General features: G+C 46.9%; 1 protein-coding gene across 2 annotated transcripts in view; it reads left to right on the top strand.

The window, feature by feature from the left end:
- The window catches only part of LOC105684267 (histone-lysine N-methyltransferase MECOM-like), a 64,012-nt gene that overhangs the window by 17,370 nt on the left and 29,914 nt on the right, over positions 1-16,728 (top strand). The window contains exon 1 of one of the 2 annotated variants that reach the window (XM_048654067.1): positions 4,581-4,804. The exons of the other annotated variant lie outside the window; for it this stretch is intronic. Within the exon in view, the coding sequence (XP_048510024.1) occupies positions 4,786-4,804 (19 nt within the window). The 5' untranslated portion in view covers positions 4,581-4,785. Of the gene's footprint in view, positions 1-4,580; positions 4,805-16,728 lie in introns of those variants that run through there. 2 annotated transcript variants of the gene reach the window in all.

Here is a 16,728-nt window from a genome sequence, read left to right as displayed (position 1 = left end):
CACCCTTGACTCCTTCGGAACACGCTAGACTCCTTTACCTCATCTTAAAATACACGACTACCTGTGTACTACATATTCGAACGATTGCACAGAAATTGCTATGTAATCATCCCGTTCGGCTGTCTTATGAAATTTATTTCATAAGACTCGTTACGGTATATACGGGGTGTTGATAAATAATTGTGCCAAACTCGAGGGGGTGATAAAGTGCACTCGAACAAGTAATCTGAGACAAGCAACCCGTGTTTGGAAACGTCGCGTTCAGGAGTCACAGGGCATCGAAGGTCGTAGGTTAATCGCCCGATGACCGGCGAGCTTCGTCAATGTTATTTACCTACGACCTTCAATGCCCTGTGACGCCTGAACGCGACGTTTCCGAACACGGGTTGCTCGTCTTAGATTACTTGTTTCGGTGCCATTTGTCCTCCCCCCTCGAGTTTCGCAAAATTATTTATCAACACCCTTTATAAGCCGTATTCTCCCATCTTCGGTGAAAAGCGATTAATTCATTGTGTAAACGATTCCCGAGCTCTACTATCCAGTAAACGATGACCATATACGCGTACGTATAATATACATACGGCTCGTGTACAGATACGGGCTGAAGCGAACTACGTGATTAGTCTTCGACTGCGACCCCATTCTGCATCAAGACACGTGCCAGCAACCCCTCTGGGAAACACTCCCGCTTCCATACAAGTATGTATGGGGAATAACATTCGCCCATCTAACTCAACGCTAAGAAACAGACATAAATGCATAATGTTGAACGACGTCGCATAAATAAGGGTGCACAGCGCGCGATGAATCCGGATGAATTTTGTTGTTTTTTTTGTTTCAGTTCAAAACCGTGTTAAAAAATTAGTCGCGCGTAGCGTTTCGAGACTCGCCGGTGGAAGAAGACCCGGTGCCGAGTCTGAGACAAGGATGAAAAAAAAAAAACAACAACAACGAACGGAGGAAGGGGGGCGTGGGCAGGATTTCTGGGAGGCGTACGATCTCTTTTCTTCGAGTTTTTTTTTTTTACCGTTGCATGTTCGCGCAACGTCTGTTTAGTGAATTGCGCAAAAGGATTTTTAAGGCGTAACTCAAGTAGCATCTGACCTCGTATAGAATGTCGAGTTATAATATGAATAGAATCGTATACTATAAGGGCACGCGACGTCGCTGGCTGTGCCTTTCACCTATACTAAGGTATACGGAGGCGGACGTTACGTGCATCTGCACGACGTTGCCTTCGGGGTGAATAAAAAGCAGGAGTAAGAGACAAGAGGAAGTTAAGAGAAAGGAAAGAAAGAGAGAGGGGGAGAAAGAAAAAAAACAAAAAAACAAAAAAAAAAAAAGTAAAAGTAAATTAGAGGGAAGAAATCGTCGAGGAGGAGGTACCCCGGTTCGGGGTCTGCGGCAAAAGTAAATCCTGCGGAATATCGAGTCGTCTGGATAGCGGGATGGGATTTTCTTCTTGGAGAAGGTTGCGGCTTTGGCTTAAGGAACACGCGAACCTCGAAAAGCCGTACAATAAGCGTGATTGGTTTGCCTTAGAGAATTGCTTTTCACCGCGGGTAAATCCACGGCTCGAGTCAATAACAGAAATACACCCCTTCCCCCCCCCCCCCCCCCCCCCCCCCCTCTAGGGTGTATGCGGTAGCTGGGTGGACTTTTACGGAAATATAATCAACAGATACCAGATACACCCGTGGCATGAGCCAACGGCGCCGCGGCGTCACTTCCCCTGCAGAGATAGACTGACGCATAATTTCCGGTTCGGGAGGATCCATCGATCAAACACTTCGCTTGATGAGTGTGGCCTCTCCTCGACGAGAAGTTAACGCCGCTAATCGCGAGACACAAAACGCTCTGTATACGACCCTCCAGATGCCCTGTAAATGAACACGAAAACTCAGCCGTATTACGTGTACAACTCATATCACTTCGATATTTGAATCGGGAAAAATTTATCGCACCGATTTTCTATCTTCCCGTAAGGCTAATTTAGTACCTATACGGAGAGATAGCGCTTATCGTGCAACGGATCGTCGTAAAGAATCGAGAAGTTTACATTGAAACGAGATTTTGTTTGCTTTAGCACTTGACTCGGAAGGGGGATAGCGCACAGTCGGTCCGGTGCCACCCTCGGATCCGTTCGTGAGCGAGGCTGAATTTTTTTTCGAAATCTCAGAAAATCGCTTCACCTTGGAACGTGAAACTCCAAAGTTATTGGTTGAAATAAAAAATTCCTCGGGGCCAAATATCGGCGATATTCGGTCGGTATTTATTTGGAACCCTTTGATGGACGACCTCCGACACGAGAACTCTACGCCGGTTTCGAATTGCCCCATAAAGAACTCGGTTCCGATCGCCAACCTGGACTTCTGTGTCACCGAAGAAAGTGGCGGTCGTCTTTGGATGGCGAAGCTTCATTTCACGCCTGCTTGCACAAGACGACGATCCCGCAAGGCGGACGGGGATACGGCCGGGGCTTGAGAGGGCCCCCGAGAAACTCCGAGAACTCTGGAAACGTCCCAGTTTATATATATAAATCAAAACTGTTATGGGCCACGTCGCGGTCAGCAGCTACGGTCACGCTCTCGGCCCCGTTGGACCACGTCCGAAGAATAAAAACCAAAAAGAAAAAAAAAAAAAACAAACAAAGAAAAATGAATACGTGTCGACGAGTGACGAGAATCCACGGGATTTCGATCGAGTCCACTTCTCGTCCGTACGAAAATCCGAGCGGGAGCGAAAACGAGGAAGGGATTTTTGGAGAAAACGAAATGATCGGAAGACTTCGAGAAATCGTAGCTTCCCCGATATATGTGGGTCATGGGCAAGATATTTCCGTTGAACGTAGTTTGTAGATAAGGCAGCTAGCGGCAACGGGAACGGCATAGCTGAGCGCCGCGACGCCCGGTCTCACGAGCCCTTATGCCCCAATCCTTCTGCTATCGCCACGACAGGAAGAAGGCGAAGCCTGTATCTCCGAGCTGTGATACTTCTCCCAGGGCTCTGGGAGAGACTGCCTCTCATTCGCATATTTTTATACTCTATTTTATTTTTCACTCTATTGTAAAGCGCAGATAACGAGGACGCAAGTCCGATGACAGATAGTTCGGGCATTTTGATCCACTGAGACCGTTCTCCGATCGGCGATCGCGATTCGATCGAGTCGTTTAAAACCATAACCGTGCGGCCCGTTCGCAGATAATAATTATCGAAAACTTGACTCGCGGCGCGAGCTTCTGTGATGCCGCAACCGACCGTGAGATCGTAGAGTCGATACGCGACAGCTGCCGCTATCTCTGTACTCGAGGACAAAAGAAATTGATCTCAGGAATTCGAAAGGCGTCGCACCGTTCCCTTCCTTTTTTTTCATCTTCCTTCCGCTCTCCCTGGGCTGAGATAGTGACGCTTAACCAGCAGCGTTACGATACCGCGCAAAGGAGGAAGAGGCCCGAAACTTACACCCTGCATGGTGGCTCACATATTCTTTCGCGCGTTATCTACCACTGTCTGCCGGTTGTTTAGACTGCCGGCTTGTCTTGACACCAGAGGAACATCCCAGCGTCGATCCCACGCCACGCAGGTGGCCGTGTAGACAAGATTAGAGGACTCGTAGAACGACCGGCAAAAAACAAAAAAAAAAAAAAAAAAGAAAGAAAGAGGGATAACGAGAAAGGAAGAATAATTTCTGCCGTGAAGACGATCCCAGCTCCGTTCATCCGGAGCTGTCCTCGCTCCCCGCGGTCTTATCATCGTGGAACAAGAGAGTGAACAAACGTAGGAGGAGGGTCACGTGTGACGTCTAACTTTGTTGTTATTTGTTTAATGAGTTTTTTTTTTTTTCTCCTCCTCTTCTTCGGTTTTTTTTTTTTTTTTTTTTTTATCACGACGTGTGTGCGCGACACACGTCCACGCGAAATATGGCCCGAAGATTGGGGCGTGAGAACCGAGACCCATCCACTGTCACTCCGTCATTATCATATCTTGACTCATTAGCGCCACCGCACATGATACCCATACGTATCGCACCGACCAAACTGATTCCATCCTTGTACGTTACGTAGCCGCTTCCATGGTGCCGTACGACCAACACCATGACTATTGTCACACGTTATTTTTCACGAGCTTTTTTTTTTTTTCTTCTCTTCGTTGGATCGAATCAATCGCACGGGATTCGAATCCGATCAGTCCTTCGCTCTAGTTTGTTGTAATCGAAGGTGGAGAATTTTTTTTTGTTTTTTTCTTGCACTCGAAACGACGTGTGGAACATATATTTGGAAATGCGATAATTCTTTACCCGAGAATCACGTGATCGGGAGGGCACAATAATTGTATTAAAGAGGCGATAATGTTCGTCGTATTTCCATGAGTCCGACGCTATAGGCTACACGCGTATATTGTTTATGGAATGATTATGTTGTAATATAAGATTATTATCGACGGTTAGATACGGAGATATATATCTGGCTATTAATTTCTCACAATTCCCTATATGTCTAGTCGTTACTAACACACCCTAACACACCGAAATGATAATGGAGGCGATGGTACAACGATACGAATTCGGTACCGGATAGATAGGTACCTCGCGTTATTTCGGTGGAGAGGAGTTGCCTGCAGTTTGTCTGTCGCCTCGCGAAAACTTTGATCGATTTTTTATTTTACAAAGTGTGTTCCGCTGTCATTCAATACGATCGCTGGTAACCTGGAATAGTACCGCATTCCAGATATACCCATTCCAGAAGAATAAGGAGATGAAGTGCGGATTTTGACACTCTCGATAATATGATTTTCGAAAAGAAACGTAAGTGAATTTTGAATTCGAACGATTAGATTATTCTTTCATATCTCCAGAGGGAATGGGACGCCGATGTGAATATTCGCGTCGATCCGATTCGGTAGATTCGTTCGCGCGTCCGTGTTTAGAAAAAAAAAAATAATTCCGTACAATTCGCGACCGCTCCGATGTTACACTTCTTCCAAGTTTCAAATTCAATTATACTCGGTAGCTGGTCAATGATCGTCATTGATTTAAATTCAATCGGAGGTTCTTCCCCCGAATCAATAAAACTTTGTTGACATAATAATGGCGCGGGTGTAGAATGTCGTTAATTTGGACCAACCTTGAACGAAAATAAATTCAGGCAATCTTAATCTTGATTGGACACGCCCACGATATACGACCAGAAGAATAATCGTTCGGTCCGATGAATATTGAAAGATTTTTAAATCCTTTGACACGATCAATCGTTTCCGATTCCGTAGCGCTTTGAAGATCATTTCCCTTCTTTTTTTTTTTTTTTCTCTGCTCAAATCCCGTTATTATCGATGCGAAGTTGCCTCAATTGCCGGAGCCCAAAGTCGGTGCGATTATCGGGCCATTAGGACAAGTTCGATCTGATATAGCGCAACTGAGATTTCTATAAGTAATTAAATTTTCCACGATACGATAATCGTCGGATCACAATCTGGAATCAATGTATTTCAAATCGCACTGCAACTATGACAAATCTATAATTTTGTTACACGTATCTTGACAATTTCGACAGACCTTTATCTCCGCCTAGCGCATATCGAATGATAATCGCGATGTACGATAACGAAAATTAATAATATTTTCTACGTCTTTTAATCCGAGGCTATCATCACTTCGAAGGATAACGATGAGATCAGTTGAATTCGTCGTAATATAAAATTGTAACGTGGGCACATCTTGTCGCGATAATGAACGAAAACTAAACAAATGAAATCTCACGCCGCAACACTCGAACGGATGCATCTATGTACGTACGTATGTGAGGCGCGGTGCGTAGGAAAAAATTTCGGAAGACGATGACAAGTCAACGACGTACAAAACGTGGCGTGGCTGGGGGCCTGCTATTATGACACGGTTATCTGACGAAGCTATATCTTCCTGATCACGTAACGCAATTCGCCGTTGGACAGTTGGACAGATGGGATCAAATTCGTCGATAAGATTAGATACGCGTCAGTGTCCGAATCAGGAAGTTTCGATGATCCAATAATTAACTTGCATGACTATGGCTATTATCTTTGAATTGCGACTGGGTATATCAATAAATAATTTATCGATCAAGTGACAACGATCCGTACATGCATCCAACTTAATTTATGTATCATCTATATATATGTATATGTATATATACGTTTCGTGGTAATCATGGAGGAGGGCATACCCAAAAAAACGATTACCTTCGTGGTCGGTATTACAGCGCTAATCAGAGTAAACTTGGAATTTGATTATTCGTCCAATAATTATTCTTGCTTGAATTGAATGAATTACGGTTCAATATCGGCTCTACAATTTTAATACGTGGTGTTAGCGAGCGATCGGTTCGTCTCGTTTTATCCACGAGTTATCGCGTAATAGGGGAATATTCAGGTCCATCACGAAGTTAATCCGCAGTGCGGACGCTCAATCGACACCCACCCGTAATACGCGACCTACTACGCATTCCAAAATTCAACCCATATTCTCGCTTCGTTAGCGAATTTCGTTGTCCACTATCACCGCCGATAAGAATCCAGCGATAAGGACAAGGTTGATTGAACCTAGTGCGATTGAGATATCTATTTCGCGCTGTAGAGAATTTACGAAAATCGGCGAGTCTGAGAAAGCGGTGCGGGTCTCGGGGTGAATTTGGTTAGCGGCTATACCGTGTATATACGTATACACGATACTCCGAGTCGTTGAGATTAGTATCGTCGTATTAAGAGCGGAGAATAATCGGGTGTACGGTAAAGCGAGGAGGCCTCACCCTCGTTCAACTTCCGGACTTTTCCTTGCAGGGGAGGCTGCGGCGCGCACACACCTCTCTTGAATCCGAATCGAATGAATATAACCGGCTGCTCGGGCACATTGCAGCGGGCACGGGTCCCAAAGACCAAAGATCGAGAATCGAGGACTCCGCAGCCCGAATCGAACGGCTGGGGCGTCGGTGACGTCGAGGGAGAAAAATGAGTGAAATCCATTAGAGGGGATTCTGCGATACGGGGCGGCGTTCGCGGCCGTTGGGGTCACCGTCGATACACGTTTCGGTGACGGCGTCCTCCTCGAATCGCTTCGTCGCTGTCATAATCCCACCGATAACTACGTCACGTGCATCGCTAATGCGTTTTTCAACTTTTCGGTACCAAAACTTATTGTACACTGAAAATCGTGGAGCTCGCTCTACGGGCTACGAAAATCGCCGTCACCCCATTTCCAATATCATAGCTATAAAAACGGCTCCTCCCCAGAACGCGTCATTTTTGTGTATAGGGGAATTCAGCGCACTTCCGCTTTTACGATTCCCTCTTCTTCTTTTTTTTTTTTTTTTTTTTTTTTTTTTTGTATTTCTTTTCGCCCGGTAGAAAGAAATCGTTTATTCGGAAAAATCGGCTCGAATTACAGTATACGGCGTGCGTGAATATCGCTTCTATATTACATTTCTTATATTTTTCTGAACGTTTAGCTGGAACTATTATCGCTCGTGGGTTATACATACGACCATTGTGGGGTGTAAAACAAAAACAAACACGGCATATGCGCGTCGGGAATGAGTAACAATCGGCAACGATTACGAGTGAAAGACAATCAAATTAAAGCGGTTCAGTGGATTCAAACTTCGATATTATTATATTATATTGTGCAGGAATATAACGCCCCCTCTCAGTCGCCCCATTATCGAATTGTTTCACCGATTGCCCCGCTCCTTCCATTTCCCTCCTCACGAGTCTCCTCCACCTCCGAACTCCCGCTTTGCATAGGGTTACCGGGGTGTTTGGACATGTGGTCACGTGCTACGTAACCGCGTGTACGTAGCGGACACGCACACCACCGTCGCTACGAAATAGTTCTCGATTGCCGGTAGCGCGCGCGCGCGCGCGAGCGACTAGAGATCGTTTGTCCGGTAATGCGCGCGGATTGTGATGTCGATCTTGAAACAAAAACTCTTCAACGATCGCCCCATCTGTCAGCGGGGGGTCAGTTAAAAGAGCATCCGCGTGCCACGCCGCCACTTCTTCCCACACGCGTATGCGTGCACGCGCGAAGTACATCAATGTGTGCGCCTCATCTCTCCTCGAGAAGGTTGTATACCTTCTCCCATTCGAACCCCGCAATCTGGAGTTCCGACTACAGCGACGAACGATTCACGTTCGCATTGAGAGAAAAAATACTCGTAGTTACGCGTGAATGGGGTACCCCAACTCCAACCCCTTCTCTAGGTAGGCGTCCTATGTCTCCTACGCTGCGGAGAATCAGAAGTAGGTACTAGACCACTCCGGCGACGATCGTCCCGCATATAACGGCGTAACATATCCACGGACGACGCTTGTGGTTGTGTAATACAACCGCGTGTATACCTCCTATACGAAGTTGGGGGTGAAGCGGAGACTCGGTTGTACTCGATGCGGCCTCGCTTCGGGGTCGGGGCAAACGGATCCTAGCAATTACACGCCCCGAAGTGCTCTTGCGGACGGATCCCCATTAGGGACGATTGCTGGAGGGGGTGGGGTGTCGCTGGGACGCGAGGCTTGAGGTTAACCCCCCCCCCCGACTACAAGGAAAGCTCAATTTTCAGAATTGATTATATTCATTCCTAGATTCTCGACGAAGACTTTCTTTTCTCTTTCTCGATTTTCCTTTCATGCCGATTCACGAGTCCCGCAGATGCGTAGCAAAAATTCGTGTTCGGCACATAATAGAAAAACGAGATTCTCAGAGTAAACTGTTGGCGGTAGTTTATAGAAAAAAAAAAAAAAATTTCCCAATTTATTCACTCGAGATCAGCGCGGATCGTTGATCACCCCCTAATCAAGATGGTCTCGCGGTTCGGGGTGCGCGAGGATAAAAAAAAATCAAAAAGAAAAAGAAAAAAAACCAAAAAAAAGAATCACGGTTCATTTATCACTCTAATGACCGAACGGCTCCTCGATCTCTTGACATCCGGAGGTAATTCCTATCGGTTTTCTTATCGTAAAATAGAAGTTATTTAATCTACTAAGTCGCATGATCATTTGACCACTCCCACGCGCGAAAAAAAAAAAAAAAAAAAAAAAAACAACAATCTAGCTGATAAGAAATGACGGTGCGACTCCGAATATCAGCGCCGAAGGTACATGCGAAATAAAAATTCATTCCCTTGGCGTAGCGTAACGTCTATTATTATCCCACGGTTTCAGGGATTATTGTTACAATGGTACACGGGATTTGTTGAATATTTTCTCCAAATGTTGGCAATCCTAAGCGTATCGGTTTGTGCGGTGCGGTGACGGAGGGAGGAGTAGTAGTCTTATGTATATATGTATACACACGGTATATCATGGGGGTGCCAAGAGCCATCCAAATGACAGAATTTGATCAAAGGGCACAGCTATACCGTTTGATGTCTGATGCAAACCTCGCGAGTTTCACGCGTCAGTCGTAGCGTTGTACACACCTAAAATTTGAATTCGAAAAACGAGAAACGCATGTGTTCGAATGGCAGCGACACGTGAATTTTGATATCGTCCGCAGTGACGGAGACGTTTTTGGTGCTCGTGTAATTTCGGGCGAACCGGGTGAGTCAGCGCGTCGCCACCCAACGTGTCACACGGTGTACGGTATCCCGATCGTACATCCGTTCGATGTAGACCGATCGAGCTCGATTGTAACTGGAAAAATCTCGGGGCGGCATAACCCACTTTGCGGTGAATCGGGGCTCATTGCGGAACATGTTTGATTCAGACAATCGACGGAGCGCAACCGCCGCCGTTGTTGTTGTTGCAAAACTTGTATGACGTTGATATTGGTTTGAATATTGATACCGCTGCCGGCGTAGCTTTGTGGAAACGTTCGAAAATAGCGTAACAGGTCGCGGTGTGTTCGCGTAAACATTGGGGAAAAAAACTGAAAACTATAATAATCATCGTTGCACAACGAAATGGCGGACCGGTCGGTTCGGCGAAGGGCGTGTATAGATCACACGGACGTAACCGCGCACGCACGCTGCGAAAATTTGCCGGACTTGCGTCGGGTTGTATACCAACGGTACACGATGCCGGCGAGAGAATCGATGTCGAAACAACGCCGTAGTTGCGTAGTAAAACCAGAGGCACTAGTTACAGGACAGAGAGCAAATATTAGTGCATTAACAATGCAAACTAATTATATTTTCGTTCGAACGTAGCTTCGGTAGGCCTCGGACCCGGCTCCGGCGCGCATTCTCCATTGTAATCCATGCCGAGGTACACAGCCTCCGGCGGACGCTTGGACCGTTAAATTAATTTTATCTCACATCTACCTACATCGCCGTTGAATCGGCCCCAGAGGCCAATCGTAGGCCGATCCCGTACCGACTGGTATGAAAAACCTTTCCCGCCGTACGTGAACGCGAATTGACGTTACCTATTCCGCAAAAATTATTCGATTTTTTTTTTTTTCACTCCCCTTTTTCGATCGACGTACGCCCTCGACCGTTCGATAGTCGCGCGCCGTCTTACGTGCACGTCATCGGACCGCGGCTTTACAAACGTTGGAAGATTCATGAATTTCATTCTTCCGACATGGCTTGAATTTGATTTTCATTAGTCCGTAGCCCGAAGTTATTTGTCTGGAGCAGTGCCGCTCATTTGGAGATGTAGCGTTCTTCGTCCCTTACTTTATCGGCTTCGGAATCCGAAGACAACCCCTGGACCGGTACACTCACCCCTCGGGAACCCCGGACGAATCCTGGAAGGGGAACAGATGTTTTTGAACGAAAGCTCTAACGTCATAATCTATGTTGCACACCGTTGTAATTATGGGGACAAATTGTTTCCCTCGTACATACGAAAAACTTAATCTTACAAAAACGTCGCGTGACAAAGAGGTGAGGAGGTTCTCGTCTCCGAATTTTCGTCAGATATCTGTGCGTATACGATGTCACGGATTGAGTTTTTTTGGGCAACGGAGATCCCACGGCAGAGTAAAAAAGTTTTCGCGACGAAAGAGGGAAAGACGATTGCCGAGTGGGGGTGGGGGGTGGGGGGTTGGCGAGGAGGAAAGAGGGAATCCAATCAACCATTCGCAGTCACACGCCCCCGCAGTAAACAAGAGCAACAAAAGACTGACCATTTCGGGTTAGGGCCGGCGGGTTTCATTCTTTACCAGAGGCCAGAAGCGCTCGCGAGATAAGTAAACTTTGAAGTTTAAAGCGGATCCACTTACCCGATAGGGATCCGGAGCCCCGTTCTAAAACGGCCCGCGATCCGCCTTATATACGCCAACGTCCGAATGGAAATTGCGAATCTATCCAACGTCCCCCGGTTATTTCACGGACTCTCTATACCCCTATGACGCGTTACTCCCCCGCCCCATTACAACAGCAGTAACATCCCTCATTCGGACAATCGTCCGCGAGTTTCTCTCCGTTTTACTCTCGGTAAGGTAACTCAGATAAGGAAGCGATATCCGAATCAGTCGCTCCATCACCGAGGACACAGAAGGCACGCCGGCTATTCAACCCAACGAATAATAGAGTGTGATTCTATTCAATTCCGAATGGAAGATCGAACTTAGCATAGAGCGCGAGCGGAGCTCGGAGTTTTGCGGAGGGGTGACGTGAGCCGGTATGTTTAATGTACGTAAGAAATCGAATATCTCGGAATTTAACGGTACGATTTCAATTCGACTACTGGTGAAATTTTTTTTTTTTCCACGCGCCACCGCCAATTGTGGAAAAAAAATCGAGATAATTGACGGACAGTCGAAAGGGCCGCGACAAAAGTCACCTCGTCGCACCCTTTTCAATTTCAATTTTCCGTACTTCTACTCGGAGGGGTTGTAAGTTTTTCCCCCTTTCGTCGCGGGATACATTTTTTTTTCGTCTTTTCCGACATTACCGGATTTCTCGCGCCGCCGTTGAAATCCTTCTTTTGGACAGTTTTTTTTTTTTTTTCCCCCGTCTTCCCTCCTTTCAATCTGAAAAGGGGGATGAGTCCCGTACTCACGCAACCCTGCGGGACAACCCCAAAAATTTTCCAGACATTGTCTGCGGTTAACCCATCTCCAAAATTTTTCTATATTTTCGATTAGATATGACAATAGGAAAATTACGCGGTGCTAAAGGCGTGAGAAATCGGCAAAGAAGCTTTCGCTTCGCCGCCGGGTAACAACTTCCTCGCGCGCAGGCGGGTTTTCGGCAATAAACTCGGGACATCGAAGATCCATAATTCATTCGTAATTGGCTGGGGATTGTTATATCGTTCGACTTTCCTCGCGCTCCTTTTCTCCAACGGGAGTAACGTTTGTAATTTATTTTTGATAAGTGTCACACTCGCGACCGTACCGTACGCACGCCGCGAGAAGAAGAACCGAGGGATGATTTGCGACGCGCGTACGACCCGCGGGGTCGGGAAACTCGACGGCCAAAAAAAATAATGAAAACCATAAATAACTGATGAGAATCGAAGTGTAGCGATATGCCGTTGCAGTGTACGCTTATATATATATATATATATACGCCGGGAACGAGAACTTCTGAAACAAAGGGACTCAATTTCGATACCGACTAAAAAGAAATTCGCATCAAAAATGGATCAGGCACACAAAACTTTTCGGGGGATGCGATCCGCGATGGCAGTTGCAGGTTACCCCAGGGTAGTACGTCGATTACGAATATTGCTTCGACTTTCGATCTCTGACGAATGTACCCTATTCGTCATTACGCTATCGCGTATCTTATTCCGTTAGGTTTTCTCTACGCGTTATTATTATCGTTTCGTGCGGGGGGTGGACAGGAAATAAATAAGCCTTTCAAGCCATATTTTGCAAGGAATTTCAACCTCCGTACGCACAGAGCGGTAATTATGGCCACAAACGCCCCCGAAGAGACTCGATCCAAGCCCCAAGCGGAGACTCCAACGATCCGTACCAGACGTAGATTATTTTTTCGTTATCTCAGGGGGATGTTTAGGCGGTAACTCATCGCGTGGCTCGGTCGAACGATAAAGTATCGAATCTGTGAACAGTTTTCAAAGATAAACCATCGCGCCGGAAACGTGAGGAAAGAAAAATAAAAATAATAATAATAACTTCATTCATGACGACGCGGGCTGCAGACGTCGAAATTGTTTACAGTACCGGTGTACGTACGTTCATGCCTGAATATCGGAGATGTATGAGACGGAGGCACGCAGGCTGCGATCGATTCTTACGGGGTGGCGCGGGGAGTGATGGGGGAAAAAAAAGGGAGGTAGGCGAGCGGAGCTGAGTCTTCCGTTACGTCTTCACCTTCCGGTGACTTCCGGTGCCTCGACGGCCGGACAATGAGAGCGCGCGGCACACGCAGCGCCCGACAATTTCGTCTCGAGTTGCACCAGGCGGGGGTTCGGCATCTCCCCCCGAAAAACCCCCCTCGCGCCGCTCCGCAGAAGCACATTAGCAACGCTTTGAAGGCACTAGACTATAAAGCAGCGCGAGCGAACTCGACTCGACAAATTATAGACTTCTGCTGCACGTCCGTTACTCACAGTCATCTGCTTACGAAGCGACGTGCGAGCGAGTAAAGAAATCAAGCGGCGGTAAGCTGCAGCCCCGCAAACGTCTAGGAAAGATATTCAATGAGAGAAGGAGGAGAGAGGAGAGAACCACGTGAGAGAAGGAGGGGGGAATTCGTTGATACGAATGTCTCTCTTTGTCTGTACGGGGAACAATCGCTTTGGGGCAGATCAAGGAGCCACTGAGTCGAGATTTTGGAATGGGTGCGGCGTGTAACGCTGCACGTACCGGAGCAAAAGATTGTTTAGTGACTTCGAGAGAATGTTGTGTTTTTTTTTTTTTTTTTCTTTTTTTCTTTTTCTTTTTCTTCTCCTCTCTTTTCTCTCGTCCTTCTTTCTCTTGTTTAGAACGAGCTTGGAACGAGAATCGTTACGGGGCCGCACATAATGCAAGACCGTAAGTACTTGTGATTTTTTCGAACACCGTAGCTCGAACGTATATGCTATACATATATATTTTCCAGTCCTTTGAGAAGGTTTAACGGTCCATTGGGTTGTCATCGCGCCTTCCAATCTCCCTCGTCGTACATGCACCTTGTATAATAACGATCCCATTCCAAAGATTACGCCGCGCTATGATCAACCTATAAATTTACTCCATATTATTTTCCCACCGGAATACCAACCGCCAAGAGGTTCGATACGTCCATTTTTCCGATATCCTTCACCCGCGCACCTGTGCAGCTGTCAAAAAAAATTATTTTTCATTTCTATAAACATTTTTTTTTTTCTTTTTTTTTTTTCAAGTTATACTCTCGAAATTTTCTCCACGAACACGGAACAACGAGCACTCGATACCTTCCACTGACGCGGGGTCGTCGCAGGTACCGAAAAATTTTAAATCGTGCACAGGTCCCGATCCGCTGGTATCAAAAGATTTCTCAATGACACATCTTCACCCCACTTGATCGGATTCACGTTTCGCGCAATTAGTCATCCCTTTTTTTTCATCCCCCCCCCCCCCCCCCCTCCCCCCGCCAAAATTCTCGCATTGTGCGTCGCACGGTGACGCGGTCCTCGTAGAGGATTGAGAAAATTTTTTTGAAACGCGAAAAAACCCTTTTCGAAAAAATGCCGCAAGCGGTTCAGCAATTCAAAGATAAACGAGAAAAGAGAACGAATATAATTTAGCCACGGAATTTCCGAGGGCCGGATATTCCCGTCGCTTTATCTGTTGTAGAGTATCCTTTGACCGCGTCAGTCGCACGCCTGTAAAATTGCTTCACAGCTGCAACTCCCCGCGATTTCCGTGGGCGCCGTACGCCGCGCGATGTCATAACGGCGGGACGCGCCTCTACAGAGGAGACAATTTGGGGTGTGAAAAATATTAATAACGGTGTATAGCGGCGTGGTAAGGGATAAAGGAAGGAAGGAAGGGCTTCGGCCTTGGTGAGCGAACACGACCCGCGGGGGTGGCAAGTGTTTCTGTCAGTTTAATAGCTTCTCGCCCCTCTTCCCACTGATCCACATCACGGTCTCACCCCAACCCCCCCCCCCCCCCCCCCTTCACGACCGAGCCACGCTTACGTACGGTACAGCCATGGAACGGCATCGTCACTCCGAAGTGTCAAAAGTTACGCTCGGCACAGGCGGTCTGCTCCTGCTACTGCCGTTGCTGCTTCGATCTGATAACCCTTTGATATTCCCTATACCCACGCTCGCCTCCCGTCTCCTCTCATTCTCCGTTGTTGTAACAGTCGCCGTACGCTTTTCACACGTTTACAACGAACTGCGACGTCTCAACTCGCGCGATCGTCTATACATATCGTATATCTCGATCGCGCACCGTGTATCTGGAGCAGACGTGATTCTGATCGAAATCAAACTCTGATCTCGAACCTGACCATCCCTTTTTATTTCCCGGGTATTATTTATACGACCGTTTCAGGGGATACGCTACGACCTTCTCGCACGGGGATATTTTGAAGTTTGTCGAGGTAACGCGCGCGATACGCTCGCACGTATTACACGGTATTGAGCGGGTGGCTGGTCGCGATATTAGGACGTTTTACGTTACCGTATAAATCAGGTCCCAAATATTACGGTATACTGCGAGACAGGGGTTACACCGAGTCGAGGAAGGAGCGAGCCCTGGTTGGCTGCGAGAGAGCACCGGGTCATAAAGAATGATATAACTACGCGACATGTGTCCTCCGGGTTGAAACTACACTCGCCTACAACGTGCGTGCCGCAGTTATATGAGCGGAGCGTTTCGCGAACCGAAATGAAGATTTGTTCGAGGTTTACTTTCTTATGGTTTTTCTCTCCCTCGCGCGGCGTTTCGGGTTCGGGTTCACCCGCTACCGCCGTCCGACTGTCGTACCCTTCATTTTCCGCATCGGTATTTTATTATTTTGTTTTACCGAACGCGGAAAACCGACGCAACCATTATTCTTTTTCCGCTGATATTCACTTTCCGTAAATACGTAAGATCCGGTTTTTTTCTCACGAAACGCGGAACGAACGGCGCAACGCAATCGCTTTTTTTCCGTTATTACAAACCGAAACCGAAGGTGGTTCGAAATGTATATTTCAACGGTACACCCTCCGTATCGGAATTCACACGAGTAACTTGAAAATTCCGTTACCTGTTTGACCGTCAAGTTTTATCGACAAAAAAATTCTTTCTTCTAACATCGCGTCCGATGTACTTTTTTTCTATTCCAACATTCGATTTTCGAAAATATACTTTTGATCTATCGAATTTTTTTCAAACCTATCTCATGAATGCTCGCAAACGAGAGACTGACGTTCGACGGTGCGTAAATTCAAAGTAGCCATCGTGCGACCGCAAAAAGTGAAAAAATATCGTCCGCGAGTTTAGTTGACGTGCGGAAGAGTACGCGCCCCGTGTCAGGGTGCGAGTCGAGTGGGGGGAGGGGGGGTCGTCGGTTGGGTCGCGTCCGAAATTCGAGGCGAAGTCGGACCGAGAAAACCGACCGAGGCGCACAGTCGGATTCCTGATTGCCTCCTTAGCCGTACTGACCGTGAGTTGACACGGGCACCCCTCTTTAATAATATTGAAAAGCCACTTTTCAATCGAGGGCTCTCCCCGACAGGGGAAAAAAAAAAAACGTATCCCGATAAAAAAAAACGAATGAAAAATGAAAAAAAAAAATAACGTGGTCGTTGGCTTCTCGACCCATTCACCGCAATGGTCATTGACCGCTGCGACGTCTCGTTCGCTGCATGAAATAAGGGAGTATA

This window comes from Athalia rosae, chromosome 4 (genome assembly GCF_917208135.1).
Source record: "Athalia rosae chromosome 4, iyAthRosa1.1, whole genome shotgun sequence".
In the NCBI taxonomy this organism is placed as follows: Eukaryota; Metazoa; Arthropoda; class Insecta; order Hymenoptera; family Athaliidae; genus Athalia; species Athalia rosae.
The sequence above is the reverse complement of the archived record's forward strand: the minus strand, read 5'-3'. Positions and strand labels throughout refer to the sequence as shown.